General features: G+C 40.0%; 1 protein-coding gene across 2 annotated transcripts; it reads left to right on the top strand.

Moving 5' to 3' along the window:
- The first annotated feature begins 49 nt into the window (after nucleotides 1–49).
- DESI2 (desumoylating isopeptidase 2) lies at nucleotides 50–15336 on the top strand. 2 transcript variants are annotated; one of them, XR_004842750.1, is made up of 6 exons: nucleotides 50–174; nucleotides 6954–7026; nucleotides 8908–9001; nucleotides 9720–9861; nucleotides 11699–13094; nucleotides 14042–15336. XR_004842750.1 is itself a non-coding variant. In XM_009644689.2 (5 exons), the coding sequence occupies exons 2-5, from the start codon at nucleotides 6960–6962 to the stop codon at nucleotides 11930–11932; spliced, it is 537 nt and encodes a 178-aa protein (XP_009642984.1). In that variant the 5' UTR covers nucleotides 50–174; nucleotides 6954–6959; the 3' UTR covers nucleotides 11933–13424. The 2 variants fall into 2 exon arrangements, 1 of the variants encoding a protein (XP_009642984.1); XM_009644689.2 differs by lacking the exon at nucleotides 14042–15336 and having other exon boundaries at nucleotides 11699–13424.
- Nucleotides 15337–15723: the final 387 nt, after the last annotated feature.

Raw genomic sequence — 15723 nt, 5'->3', positions numbered from 1 at the left:
TGGCGCGGAGCGTCCTTGGGGCGGGGGATGGGGGGGAAGACGAGACGAGGCAGCGGGGAAACTTTCCCTGCCCTTCCCCTGCCTGCCCCCGCCTGAGTTGGCTCCGTGGGTTCCCGCCCGTGGGGGCGGTGGAGCAGGAGAAACGACGAGCCCAGGGCGGGGGGCGATAACCCGGTAGGTTTGCCCGTTTCCGAAGCTCTTCGGTCACCTGCAGCCAAAGTTTGCTGTGGGGCCGGGCCGCTCAGCGGCGGGTACAGCGGATCCCTGTCGCGGGGGAAACCCTTCCCCTGCCCCGGCTGCGAACGAGCAGCGAGACCTGAGCGTCCCGGAGCTCTTCGCCTTCCTCTGCTCTTGCCCCGGGGCTCAGCGAGGGGGGAGGCCCTGCCTTTCCTGCTCCTGAACACCGTAGAAATGGCTGGTTTTCCAGCAGAGTAGTAGCTGAGGATAACCACTGTCTCTGTAGGGATAAGAGGGGGTTTTTAGCACTGTGTCAGTAGTGTTTTTTTCTTTTCCTAGACTTTCTAGAATTTGTCAACAGTTTTAATATGGCTGCAACTTGGTAGAAATAAGGGAATTGGTCCATCTCGATTTGCAGTCCTATGAGCTCACCTTCCCTCCTGGGTAATCTTTCTGTGACACCTACAGCAACTGTTGTATTGTCTCATGTTCAGCTGGAAGCTGCTCAAATGCCATGGTAACAAATGAGGTGTAAGTACCTGCATAGAACAGGAGGTGCGGATAAGTAATATTAAGAAAATATTATCCGTTAATGCGTTTCAATCGCTGGAAATTAGAACAAGTAGCACTAGTGCTCTGGCCATGTCTTGAGTCTACTGATAGTGGGACAGTGAGATTGACAACTAGCTTCAGGTAACATTGCCTGCGTTACTTAGCTTATTTTGGATAGGCTTTCCTACCACCACCACCATTTCACAGTGAACTTTTGATGTTTTAAAAGGGTGAAGGTGTATAGTATAGAGTCAGTGACTGCTGGCAGAGAGAAAATGCAGCTCGTTTGCTTGGGAATGCTCGGGCTCTAATGCTAGAATATTTAATAGCAATCAATAGAGAGCTATCTGCCTTGAAATGAAAATTATATATCAGATTATATGAACTTGCCTGATCCTTGTCATTATTTTCTTTCACCCTAATACTTATCATAGAAATCAATGTCCCTGTCAAAGGATTTCTTTTTTCTTTTTTTTTTTTTTTTTTTGCCTCCTCCTGTGTCCAAGTTCTGTCTCCAGCAAATTTGTTACTTCTACTTTGCTTTTCCTTCAGTGTAGAGAATGGGGGAGACTAGAGTTAGGAGCAGTCTATTCAATGTGATTTTTCTGGGGGGGGGGAGAAGTGGGTCTTTGCTCACCTGATTGAGCTCATACGTGATGCTGATACAACAAGAAGTCAGTGTGCCTTATTTATACTAGACTTAAGGAGGAAAGGACGCTCGGTTGCGTGCATATTTATGACTTCTTTGGACTACAGTTCAAAAATATACTTTGGAGAAGCTCTTTTAGCATGAAAGAGATGGTTTTACATATATTAACTATAAATATTGGCACAGAGAAAGAAGTAGGACTTCAGTTTCAGGACTGTCTCGTAAGATGGTATCTTTGAAGTCAAGGCTTGATGCAATTCTGACTGGCTAAGATGGAAGACCCAGTGTTCTCACAAAGACTTGCTTAGCTGTGCAAAGTGTCGCCTGGGCCCAGTTTACAGGCGGGCTGTGAAAGCTTCACAGAATGGACTGTCTCCTGTGTAAGTGCCTGCCTGGAAAGTAATGCCGTGGCCTTTGTGAGAAACTCTGCTCTCGCCATGATGATAGCATTGGTGGGGTGTGACTTCAGCATGCCTTTTCTTTTTCTCTTGTGATAGCTGACTCTCATTCACATGGTTCTCCTTCACCTCTTACTCCTTAGATTTCTTTGCTGCAGCCCTTATCCTCCTTTCCTTTTCCTCCAGAGATGAACTGCTGTGATCAGTTTTACTCCAGCCATCCTAGGAAGGCTGACAGTTGACAGGAGGGAAGGGGGAAAAAAAAAAAGCAACAGGAAGGTTGTGCTCCAAAAAACGACTGTCACACTTTTCCTTAGGACATGTTGGGGACTGATGGTTGTCCTGTTGTGATTAATGGGGCTCTGCCTACATCAAAAAGTAGCATAGTCTCCAAAGCCACAATCTGTGGAAGAAACTTACTCTCCAAAAGAAACGAGCAAGCACATTTATTTGCAGATGTTTGATCACATGTAGGGGTGGCTTTTTGTGCGTTGGTCTGCAGTTATGGTGTTCGTTGAGGCTGTACATCACCGCAAATTATACAGGGTGTAAGCAGAGCCCTCTAAGTAGAATATTTCTATATCCTACTTCAGCTGTGTTTGCTGTTTTATAATGATGTCTACATTACTTGACCATTAGAGAAACAGATTTCCTTTAAACTGGAAAGAAAAAACGAGGTTCCCACGGTGTCTGAAAGACACTGTCAATATACATCCTGCCTCGGACTCGTTTGCTAAATGATGTCTCAGTCCATTTTAAACTTGTTTGAAGCAGGAGCTTAAACTAAAGCCTTGCTTTCAGGTTGCGTAGCAGTTACATTACTGCATGTAGAGAGCCTGCTGAAATCAATGATACTGTGTGGTTTGGGGGCACTAAGGGAGGGGGAGAGAAGGGAAGAGTCTTTCGTACTAGCTCTTTTGAAGTTCTGTCTATTCATCAAATCCTGCCAACTGTGTATTGAGGCGCTAGCAAGTTTACTGTTTGCTTCTGAAATTCTATGTCACTGGGAGGTGGGTTTGGGGCTTTTTGTAGTTGAGGTTTGGGATTGGGTTTTTTTGTTTCTCTTCTGGAACAAGAGGTTAGTCACCTGGTTGACAGAATCAACACTATTTTAATTGCAGCAGTCATATGAACAGCTTTATTTTAACCTGAGTGCTAACTGTAGCTTCCTTTCCCAGGCAGCTGTTCAGGCGCGCAGGGGAATGCTAGGTGACCTTGCTACTGTTGAAACTCCTTACAGGACTGAGTCGGTTGGTTTTGGAGCGTATACCCTTCCATTGTCCTTAGTGCTTGAGAAAGCAAAAATCTTTTTGATAAAACCAAAGCAGGAGGAGGGTGTGCCGTACAAGAAAGCGGACTTTCAAGTACTGGAAACTGCACAGAGGGAGAGAAGTTTAAGGGCATATTTACGTGCTGCTGTTCATGCCTTTGAAATGTATTGAGTTTTGAGAACTGGACTACTTTATAGTTTAATTTTACCTAACTGCTATTTTTAGGAGTCTAGCTTTTTTGTGCCCGAAGTAGCATCCTATTTTTTCCCTTGTCAAATAAGGCTATAACAATCTAAAGTATTAACGTAAATGAAAGCTCTGAAGAAAGTAATGAAGATACTTTTGAAGCACTGGGATTAGTGTTCGTCTTTCATTTCAGTGACATGACTTTATTGTGCACATAGAAAATACTTCTCTAATAGGTTTGTTCTGGTAGTTGCATTAAACATGAACTCCTGTTTTACAAGACTTATTGCAAAATATTGAGGATATGGGATTGTGCTTCTTCTATACATTCTACTATGCAAAATTCATATCAGACTAAATGAAGGGAATCTAGTTTGTGTAATGGAATGTAGCTTTTGGGATCAGTTTGGGATTCCAGAACTTACAGCATGTTACTGAACCAGCTAGATAGATAGATAGTTTTTTTTATATATATATATATAAAACTATATATATATATACACATATATATATGTAATTTAATTTACAATCTTTATTGTGTAAGTTGTATATAATCATTTCAGCTGTAGCCAAATTCAGTGTACTTTAAGTTGCATTTGTCCTGCATTTCTTTCTTCAGTGAGATAAGACATTTTGTTCAATGAGGAAATGTGACAAACCTTCCAATAGCTGATCCAGATTAAGTAATAATCAGATAAAATTACTGTTCCTAGGGGGAAAGTAATTCTGCCTTATTGAAATTCTTTTATCTTCAATTAACCTACTCTATTCTTACTGGAAATATTAAGCAAAGTGCCAGCTTGCTTTAGGCACTTCTTCCAAAGCTGCTAGCGTTTGTTTAATTTGCCACCACTGCTCAGTTTTTGTAGTCTAGTGAGCCCTGTGTATTTAGGTGGCACCAGTAAGGAGGTGTGCATATTTGAAAAGCACTGGAGTTGCCGAACACCTTGTTAGAGCAGTTTTCCATCCCGTTTGTCTACTTCTGTAGGGATCGATGAGGAGTGTTGGTGATCCGCTTTTCTGTCCTCTCCCTATACCTTGCATTAGGTTTCACTGGGTTGTGGGAGGACAGGAGCATGAAGAATTTTTCTCTTCCTAGTGACAAACTAGGCTTTATTACTTCTGCTGCTTATGGGATATCTTGTGTTACTTTTGCTCTGTTGTCAGAGAGCAGTGATAACCTTGCTTGGCATTAACAGATCCAATGCATATGTGATGCATAGGTTATTTGAAATTCAGAGGCCGGACCCAGAGTTTTCTGGCAGAATGGGTGTCCAGGAAAGGAAAGGCTAGAGTATCAGGGGCCCTGTCTAGCTCAGTTCTAGATTAGGTTCATTTGGATACACCTTCTCATTAGGCAAATGTACTCTCTTCCTGCACTGACAAACTGTATGTTGAATGTGCCTACGATTTTGACTATAAACCTAAAACTATTTTTAAATGGTCAGCTGGTAAAGTGTGGGGTAGGACTGGCTTCAGAACTGAAACAGGTTTATGCTTAAGTACCTCATCCATTTTTCTGGGGGCTTTGATTTCACTTTAATGAACAGAATCCGTTTTTTAATGCTCACAAACCCACTAAGTTGGTTGGGTAGTCATAACATCATTCTCCTTCCTTCCTCTCTCCTAGCTTTTTTCCCTGTTCTATGTCTTTCTGTATGGACTAAATCTAACCTAGCAGATTTCTGGGCATTGTTTGATCTGAAAAGTCTGGCTAGATACATATGGACTAGCTCTGCTCTTTTCTGGGGGGAGGAAGGAAAGACCTTTAAATAGACTAAGGTGTTAGTTTAGTATAATCATGCATACCCCATTAGCTAATACTGCAATGCATTAACAAAGCCAGAAATTAAAGCAAAGTGTGTAGTTTAGTCTTAAGCAAATTTTTTCCACACATCTCAATGCTCCTTACTTAGCTTTAAATAAGTATAAGGAGCAAAATCTGTCTTCTCTTAATTCATGTTGACAAAATTTTCCACAACTGGCTTGTCTAAAGAACATGAAATCTGCAGCATCTCGTTATCCAGATAGTCATTCATGTCCTGTGTCTGCTAGCACAATTGTGAATTTTCAGCTGGAAAGATGATGCGCTGATGTTTGGCAACTGCTTGTAACTGAATTTGAGGGACCATTTATTTTAGGTTTGATGATATGAAGAATAAGGATGACTGTAAAAGCCAAATGCATACATAACCAGTGCCTGAAAATTTGTAACTCTTGGCCTGACTTGCTCTTTTTGCCGTTTAACTTGTTTTGATTTTCATAAATAGCTTCTCAGTCCAAAGTTTAGTATATCATTTTTATTGGGAGAAAATGGCTTTCAGAAATGCATGTTATATGCCATCATGTTTGTAATGGCCCTGTAAATTATGTACTTACTCCAGCTAGCACATCTTAACAAAGCGTGACACCTGTAACCTTTTACATTTTTATCACCGGTTGTGCTGGTTTAATAGTGTCTTCACATCAGAAAGCACTTATTATGTCAACAGGTTGTGTAAAGAAGATCTCTTCTTTTTCCTCCTGTTTGCTAAACAAATACTAATTTGTTGGGGGTACTACCTCAGTCTGTATCCTGCCTGCTGGAGGCTCGCGGTGGTGCCCTTTGGGACCAGATGACCTTGGAGGAAAAATCCCACTACTGGAGTAATTGACAAAATAATGTTCTCCTTGTATTTTCAAGAGGTTTTTCTTGTTAGCCAATTTCAGTTTTAAGGACGCAGCTTTTTTTTTTTTTTTTTTTTTTTTTTCCTTCCCCCTTTGTTTGAGGTTCTTTCTAAATTATGTGTCACTTGGAAGATTTTTACAGCTTGGAGACTGATATTTTGAGGGTGGTGATGTAAGCCAGGGAAAGACAGTAATTTTGAGGTTTCCCTTTCTAGAACTCTGTGCATCTTTAAGGTCTTGAGGGCAATTGTTAGCTCCTGATAGGCACTTGCTGCTGCTTTTGGAAAAGAAAAGAGAAAGCACTAAGGGAAGGTGTTCTTCTTTCCTTTCCTTTTTTTTTTTTTTTTTTTTTAGTTATCACATCCTGGTGTCCTTTTGAAATGCAGCTATTACCTGTTGGCTACAATAGAGGTGGTGCATTGGAAACAGATGTTAGACCTATGCAAAAGATTTACACCTGATGTATAGAGACATATACATCAGGAATCTGGAGAGAGCTTAGTCTCTTGTATGGTGACTGCCCATTGAGTATTCAAAGACTAAATATACTACAGTGATTTCAGTCCATCTTGCATCTCTCTGAGTGTGTCTTGTGCTCATCTGGTCATAAGCAAGAGCGTGGTCATTGCTATAAATGACGGTTGGTGTGTGTCTATTACAGTCCTACATTCAGATGTTACTTAAAAGAAAAGCCCCCACAAAATTACTGCAGTTGATCCTGGAATGTATTCCACCTAACAAAAAACTTTACAACCTGTAACTTGTTGACAGTCAAAAGTCAATCTGGATTTCTCCCAGGTACAGTCTCCTTGGTTGACAGGTACTGACAGCACTAAAACACTGGAGTAGAACCTAATGGAATTAATTCACTGGGTACAGTTGGGGAACTTTGCCAGCATGTTCTGTTCCCACAAAACGGGTTGTGCAGTTTCACTTTGTGGTAGTGGTTTCTGCTTTTGATGTGGGGGACAAATACCTGTCAGTCTGCTATGAGAAGACAAATCTGTATTGGAAACTCATTAGAGTCTCTTTTGTTTTCTTCTTTCATTTTAGTATTGGATGAATGAATATACATCTTCCCTTGGAATTGGAGTGTTCCATTCAGGTATAGAGGTGTATGGCCGAGGTATGTACAAGAAAAACATAATTTACTTTTTGTTCTGCTAATGCTATTATTTAAAAAACATTTTTCAGGTAGTGAGGGAAGCCTGGCTCCTGAAACCTGTTCATCAGTTTTCTCTTAAAGTTCCTATCTCTTCTGCCTCTGGAAAAAAAACTCGGATACAAATAATCCAGTAGTCATCTTGCATTCTTGTATAAATCTGTGCAGCTATGAAAAAGTGCTGTTTATTCAGCTAGGCTTAGAAATCTTTAACAATAGGTATTTCAAAAACTAAAATAAAACAAATGTAAGCTTCATGTAAGCATGGTTGAATTGTGTTTCCTTAGTGTTCTGCCAGCAATTAGTGCAAGGAGGTAATTTTTACTTACAGAAACAGTAGTCTATTGCAGATGGCCACCTAAAAGTGCATGATGCTTAGGAAAAAAACTGTCTATTCTGTATTGGTAGGTTGGTTTGTTTTAAAGAGACAGTTTCTTTAAAAGGAATCTCGTGCATACTGTTTACCAAAGATACACTTGTGATAAATACAGTAATACATACCGGTTTTGCTGAACAGGTTGCACTTTGGGGTTGCAGCTTCCTGACTTGTTCAGGCCACTTTGAATCCCCGTTGCTGCCAGAGGTGTTTCTGAGCATGCTGTAGCACAGGCTCAGGTCTGAGGTGTTCCTGCCTAGCAGTATACGGACGCTCTGAGGTGATGGTGCTGCTAAAAATAGTCCATTTAAAGAAGAAAAATCTACTTCAGTTCTTTTATTGAAATGTGTCTGGAGGTGAGGGAAAGCAGCAAAAGGTGTGGCATGCGATCCAGAGACCACATTGTGCAAAGCCATCTTAAACTAGAAATGTTTCAGCTACTGTAATGGTCACGTTGTAACTGGGTTTGCAAGTGTTATCAAAGCAACGAATTGACAAAATGCAATGCTTCTTGTTAAAACTTTTTTGGATTTCTTTTAAACCAAACCAGAAAGACCTGACTCAATAGTGCTGTGCCCAAAACCCAGTTCTTGAGGTGTGCCAAATGCATGTGCCTCCCTTCCTGTTCAGATTAGAACAGCTTTCTGGTATAGCAGGTCATATGCCTGCTAGAACAATGACTTGCATTTTTCAAAGTACATAAAACTTTATTTATTAACCTGTTGTAAAAAAGATTATCCACAAAACTGAATGCTAGACTTGGATGATGTGTTACGAATTTTGAGGAAAGGAAGCCTGAAGTCATGCTTAAAGCTTTTTATTGCACCCTGGGTGTGTCGTGCTGTGTTATCTTACGGACACAGAAGGAAGCTAAAGCGCACCATGATATTTTCATCTGCTGCAAGCGCTTATGCCAGCAGATGCTACGTGCAGACTTCAGATGCATGCACTGGTTTACTTTCTCGTTATAGTAAAGGACTTGGGGCAGTTGAACTCTTGCAAATCAAGAAATTAAAAAACAAAATCATTAGGCCACTACTCACTGCCACGCTTACAGCTCTAGCGCACACTGAGTAGAAGCACCATCAGACCTTTGAGGATGTAGTACTTTGTATCCCTGATCTGTAAATATGTAAATGGACTTTTAAAGACAAGCATGTATAGAGAACATTGGTAGGATTTACAATTTAACTTGTAAATCCTCACTTAAAGAATGAAAACAATATATACTTACTGTAAAGTTACTCAAGTTAAATCTGTATGCTGATGTAAGAAATTCCAGTTTTTACTTAGGTTGACGAGTAACCAACAAAACTATTCATTTCCAGCTCCTTGCATGTTACCCATGCAAATAAGATGTCTGGTTTTTAGCTTTAGATCTGTGTGAAGTGATCTTCCAGTCAGTGAGGTCTGCTGTTCTTTACTGTCTTTGTATGCTGTTTTTGTTAAAACTGACCTTTCTCTTTCAGAATTTGCCTATGGTGGTCATCCGTACCCTTTTTCTGGAATATTTGAAATTTCACCAGGAAATGCTTCTGAGCTAGGAGAAACATTTAAATTTAAGTAAGGAGGATACCCATTTTCTTGCTTTTCAGAAGGCATATCAAAAAGACAACTTGTTGCATTTAATTTTGAGGATAGAGGTGTTGTATGATGCTACACAATTTCTTACTTTCTGAGAAATTAGTGTGTTTACTTAGAAATGAAAGATGGACAGAGGTGATGAGACAGTGAAGTATCTACAGTGAAGAACATTATTTTTAGCATATCATTATATTCTTTAAATGTGTACAAATTATGTGGGCTTGTGGCTAGCTTTTGTTATTCATACAGCATATACAAAAGGGTAACTTTTTCCAGGTAGTAAAATTTTTATTCAAAGGAAAAGCTGAAAAATGTTGCTCTTCAAGGGTTCCCCATGTCTCTTTTTCCACTTTGTCAGTGTGATTGCCTTGACCCTTCCCTGCGTTACAAGCTCTTACCTGTTCTCAGCTGTCTCTTAGAAACAATACCCTTTGGAGATGAGAGGAAAATTGCATCCAGCGTTTGTCAGAGTTAAGTTGTGAAGAACTTAAGTGAGCTACAGATGGACAATGGGCAGGGAAATAATCTTTCATGATAAAGATGAAAGTGGTGCTGTAAAATGCAATAGAATCTGTGTTATTCTAGGAGGGCAGAAAGATCTTGCCACTCACAGCAGGGTGATTTTTGAGCAATATATGAACAGTAATCCACCTATCATGGCAGCCTCATCAACTTCTACTCTCTGTTTCTCTTCTAGAGAGGCTGTGGTTCTAGGCAGTACTGACTTTATGGAAGATGACATAGAAAAAATAGTAGAAGAGCTTGGAAAAGAATTCAAAGGAAATGCTTATCACCTAATGCACAAAAACTGCAATCACTTTTCTTCAGCTTTATCTGAGGTAAACAAACGTGAAGGTCTATAGGAAGGTGCTTCCCAGGTGGCTACAGAGCGTCATCTCCTTCCTGTCTTTTGGAATGTTTGGCTGAATTTCCAGCTTCCTATCTCTGTTACCTTGGGCAAATGTTACCATTTGTCAGGTTTTATTCGTGCTTATGTCCAAAGCAAGAGATTTTGCTACCGAAAATGCTAAATGTTGTTGTCATACATAGTTTGTGTTTGAGCCGGGGTGCATTCCCAATTGTGAGACCTAGTAAATAAAGTATTAACAGGATTTCAAAATAATTTCAGATGCTTCAGAGATCACTATTGAAGATACAGCACACTGGAAATAATTTTTAAAGTTATGACCAACTGTTAAAGAATAACAAAGGCATTGAAGTTTCACAGACAATCTTCTGCTTGAGAGGCTTTTGTCATGTTATTGCTCTGCCAGCACCTGTGTCCTGGTCATGTAGATACCTGAGTGGTCGTGCAAACTACCTGACTGTGGAGTTGAATGGGCTTTGCTTTTTCCCCTCAGCTTTATTTTAGCATGATCGGTTTGCCAATATAATGGAAAGCCTGATCACTCACATATGTGTATCAACACAAGCGAGAGGGTCAGGAACAAGTAACCCAGGACAAAGAGGGGAATGGCAGTCGTGATTTTTATCAGTAGTTAGCAATCTGTGCTTGTCACAATTTATTCTATTGTTTCATTGAAGGACTCCAAAAAAAGTGATGGCTATTTTTTCCATGGTGAACTTCAATAAAATTTAATTGTTCTTTTTTCAATATAGTTAATGGAACACTTATTGTATAGGCTGTGTTTTGTGTAGGCTGTTTGATCTTCCAGTGGTCCTGGAAAATTTTATTGAGATGATGATTCATGTGCAGTGCTGGTACAAGTAAGTAGGGTGAGACATTGACAAAGCTGCAGTTGGCATGAAATATGGCCTATATGGCCAGGTTTTTGCCATACTCTTCAACTGCACGGTCATGCTATTTATATCTTATGTCTTGTCCTATTTAGTTTAAATTGATTATAAAAACAGGGATATAATTACAAGTTAAATGCTGCACAGTTACAGCAGAGTAGTGCTCCCATTAGCTATGATTTTCTCCAGATTTGCACTGGAGTAAGTAATACCAGAAGAGAACATGGAGGTAGTTAAGTAAAATAGCTCCCTCCTTGAATAGTGACGACAAAACCATTTAATGACTGGTGTACAGTAAAAACAAGTATTTAATGCAGCTTTATGTATTTTTGAGGAGTTGAAACCAGCTTTGCATTGTATAGCTTCTCTTGTTCCAGTGAACCTAAGTGTGTGTGCTTGGCCTGTGTGCTGTAAGATAGTGACGTCTTGTGCAAAGTCATCAGAGGCCGTTGCAGTAAATAGCCTCAGCTGTATGCATAACTCCACATAACCGTAGTATGGACACTGTCTTTTTGACCACTTGATTTCAGGGTGCTTTTTTGTAATAGATTTCTCCTACAGTTTCTGTTTCTGAGGAATTAGTGGTGAATGGAAAGCATACCTTAACCCTTCTGTGCCTTTTATAGAAGTTACTCAAAAACAGTGAGGTGGTTAGGCTTTTCAGGCCTTCTAAAAAAAGCGTAGAACCATGTGTCAAACCCTCACAGTGGAAAACAAGTCGTCTTCTGTGACTTGAGATGCTGCTTTTACTGATGGAGAAAGTTGTCTTGAAGCGCTTGAGTGCTTCTTGACTGGCGTTTGTGATATGTAAGTCTCAAGGCTGCTGCAGCCTTTGCGTTTTATTTACAGCACTGTAGTTTTGTTACTGCTGAATCCAGATGACAAATTAATCCTTTCTTTTCCCTTCCCCCCCCCTAGATTCTGTGTGGAAAAGAGATTCCACGATGGGTGAATCGCCTTGCCTACTTCAGCTCTTGTATACCGTTTCTCCAGAGCTGTCTGCCGAAGGAGTGGCTAACTCCTGCAGCCCTCCAGTCTAGCGTTAGCCAGGAGCTACACGATGAGCTGGAGGAAGCTGAGGATGCAGCAGCATCAGCTTCCTTGGCAAGCTCAGCATCTGGGTCTAGAACTGGACGCCACACCAAATTATAAGTCCTCCTCCAAAGTAAAAAATGGTTTGAAATACTACAGTTTAATCTCTCCAGCAACTGACTTCCTGACAGAACATGAGAGCTGACTCTAGAACATTGTTTTTATATGCAAAAAAGGCTCTCATCAACCCCTGTTTCAGCTCAGGATTATTTATGTAGTGAAAAGAATTGCTGGGAGAAAAGGGAAGGATTTTGTGTGAAGCCACCCTTTTCATTTTCACCTGTTTGGTAGACCTGGGTTAACTTTAACATCTTGTATAAAGCAGAACGTAAATTATTTGTTTACAGTATTGTGTACTGCTGTTTACAAGTCCGGTAAGGACTCCTGCCACCATGGAAGAAGAGAGAATGAGAGTTTGATTTAACTGTTGGTATAACTCAAAAGCAGTGGTATGATGCCCTGGATGAACTCTCCCCTTTGTTTTCAAGATTTAAGGCAGGTGAACATTCAATTTCTGAGAAATGCCAGAAACTGCTGAATACTACAGATGTGAACAGGGTACTGTGCACTTAAAGTGGCTGATGTAAACAGGTAGATTCCAGGATGTAGGGAGACTGGTTTTGTTTAAGATCTGTTTCTAAAAGTATGACCTCTGCATTAATGAAACTGTGGGGTTTTGCACATATGAAGGGAAATTTCTATCTCATTACGATGCACATTGATCCCTTTTGGTTTGTTGTTTTGGTTGTTTTAACTCAGCCATGTAGTTTGCATCCCATCTTCTGTCTGTATTTACAGTCTACTTCAACCAGGATTTAGACATATGAAAATCATCTTTTGGAAGCATCAACAAATTTTTCCCTGTTTGCTTTACTTGATTTCAAACTTGTATATAAACTTGTGTTCTTTTTTGTTTTGTATAGTTTGGAATAGTGTAATACAAGCCATTTATGGTTGGGGAATGGCCTTGCTTTCTGCTGCTGATTTTGCTTCATTTGAGTTTGTAAACATTTGTGTCTTTTTTCTTTTTTTTGAGCTATAAATTACTGCCCAGTTGTGCATATCCGCACAAATTATAGAGAAATCCTAATTTATTTTCCCACAGTCTCTGTGGCATTAGCTTTCTTGTCAGATGTAATGAAGAAAAACCTGAAAATTGCTTATGCACCTGCGTGTTTACACAGCAGAACCCACTAATCTGCACACATAATTATATCTGGAGGTAAGAGATACTATTTTCTAAAACACAGAAGTATGTTTGCTGGTAGATTATAATTAGAGCTAAATTATAATTCGTGATCAGAATATATAATGGAATGCCTTATTCTTGTTCACTTACCAAGAGGATTAATGGTTCTTCCGGTCATTAGTGTAAATTAGTGAGGTTCTCTTGTGCATATAAGGATACAGTAGCACAAACATGAGGGAGGTGAGCTCGTGTATTTTGAAAGACTTGCTGCCTTAAACTTACAAATAACATACCATCCATAAACTGATCAGCTCACGAAGAAGTGTGCATTACTAGAGGTATAAATGATTCTTACAAGCTTTATTTTCAGTCTGTGGCTGGGTTTAGTTTTTCCATTAGGTGAAATACTGACTCTACAGTTTTTGCTGTTTAAAAGGAAAAAAAAAAATCCTCTTAGGAGGCAAGAGTGCTTCACGTTATGAATGCGCCTAGCCATGGGTAGTCGGTGCCATTGAACCCTACAGGAAGGTGCAGTAGGCTCTATCGTGGTAAGAATTCTTATGATTGCCAACTCCGAACCATGTTAGAAAAGAGCAGAAGTTTCTCTGCTAGCAGTTGGGTCGAATCCTTTGTCAGACAGTCTTTAGGTTTTCACTCATCTTCCGTGATGCAGTGTGGGTACAGAGAGAGAGAGAGAGAGAGAGAGAGACTCAGTTCTGGTGGGGGAAAAAAATCAAGTGAGACTCTTTCTGGAAAGAGGGGAATAATGGGAGAAGTCTCTTTAACTGTAGTTTGGTACGTGTTTTAATAATTTCTTCTACCAAGTGGGAAACGCTTAAGACTGACAGGTCTACCACTACCTACCTTCTTTGTCTGGTCTCCAGAAGCTGGACATACTGACTGTCTCTGTTGAGTGCTTTTTCACTTGAATCTCTGAATTTGAGTTTTCCCTTCTCTCTTTTTATTTTTTTTCCCTGTAGTGAAAATGAATATGGTGGTCTCCAGTCAACTCTCAAGTATTACAGAACTGAATCTCACACTACTTACAGCTAAGACAACAGGCCACGGACAGGTTATTTTGCCTCTGCTGTGCAGCTGTGGTAGTAACATGACTAAGTCTCTTGGCCAAGGCAGGTCCTTTATTTCAGCTCAGGGTTGAGGCCACTGATCTAGCAATGTACTGTAGCTTTTCCTAGATTTTAGGAAAAATAAATAGAATGAATTTTCATTGCTACCTAACTTTTATGTACCAAAATCAGCTTTTTAGGCTTCTGATATATCCAGAGCGCTAGGTCACAAATCTCTACACCGTCATTAACACACACAACTGCAGCATGTAAATGCAAGAACGTGACAGATCACAGCACAGTTTTTATTTAGAAGTAAAACTGAGACTATTTTTTATAAAGCAGACTGGAAAGTTTGTAACAAAACCATTCATTTTATCGGTAGCTGTACAGGTGAAAATACTGTCCTATGCTCCTTTTTTTTTTTGGTGGGTTTTTTGTGGTTTTTTGTTTGTTCTGTTTTGTTTCAAAACCATCCATTCGTAAATCCTGTGAGGAAACTGACACCTGAACCCTGAAGGCTGTTGGGTATTGTATCAAAGCAAGCGGTACTGTAACTTCAGTCGCGCGCTGTCAACTCAGCCTCCACTGGATGCCTCCGAGAAGTCGCCCTGCCAGTGGTTACTCCAATTTGTTAGCAATAGAGCAAGTTACCTTTCACCAGCATTACTGCCAAGCAGGGATTACTTTAGTCTACTAATGACCGCACTGTGCTAGGACTAGGACACTCCAAAATGCTGTGAGAAAGCTGGACACCTGTGGAGTCTTTTCCATCAAAATGGGTAGAAAAATATCACTACTTCAGGGTTCTGCTCCGTTTACTTTCTCATTCTCGTTTCATTTTCTGTAAGATAGTACTTTTGATACATATTATATTCTTTAACTCACAGTCATTTTATTTAAATGCCATTTTCCATTCAGCAAGCCAAAAAAATCCAATGTACTGTCAGTGTGCACCAGTAACTTCAGAGTCGCTTGGTAAAAACATAGTTGCATTACTTCTAAAGTTTGCAATGCAATTCTGATCACTATTGATACATGATAATTTTCACTGTTGAAAGTTGGTTACAAGCTGAATATTCACTGATGCATTTTTTGTAAACTTGTATTCAAGTTTACTGTACTACATAGTATTTGTATAAAATTCAAAGAATTTTGACTTTTGTTACCTGTACATGGCAACAAGTTGTCTAGCATCTTAAACTTAAATCCATCAGTTTATTAAAAATACTTTTATAAAAAAAGATAGTTGGCTGTGTGTGTTATTCCCCTGGTACCTACAGCTTGTTTTGTCAGGGCCACCCAAGCTGATCTTTGGATTTGAAAGATGCTTTCAAAGGATAGTAAAGCTATCCAAGGGTTTCCTATAGTTACACTATGGGCTATATTCTGACGTGGGCATCAGGAACTGCAGATTGGTTTGTCTGAGGCATTATTACAAGCCCCTAGTTTTTAATAGACCAAATTCAAAATGTTTTCGGATTTGATGTGCTAACCACAGCTACTGGGGTATGAAACACTTGGGATATGGTTGGTAGGTGCTGCGGATATTCGGTGCCATAATCTACAAATTTGCTCGAAAGCCCAGAGCCGTG

Source organism: Egretta garzetta, unplaced genomic scaffold (assembly GCF_000687185.1).
Source record: "Egretta garzetta isolate BGI_Z169 unplaced genomic scaffold, ASM68718v1 scaffold248, whole genome shotgun sequence".
Classification (NCBI taxonomy): Eukaryota; Metazoa; Chordata; class Aves; order Pelecaniformes; family Ardeidae; genus Egretta; species Egretta garzetta.
The sequence above is the reverse complement of the archived record's forward strand: the minus strand, read 5'-3'. Positions and strand labels throughout refer to the sequence as shown.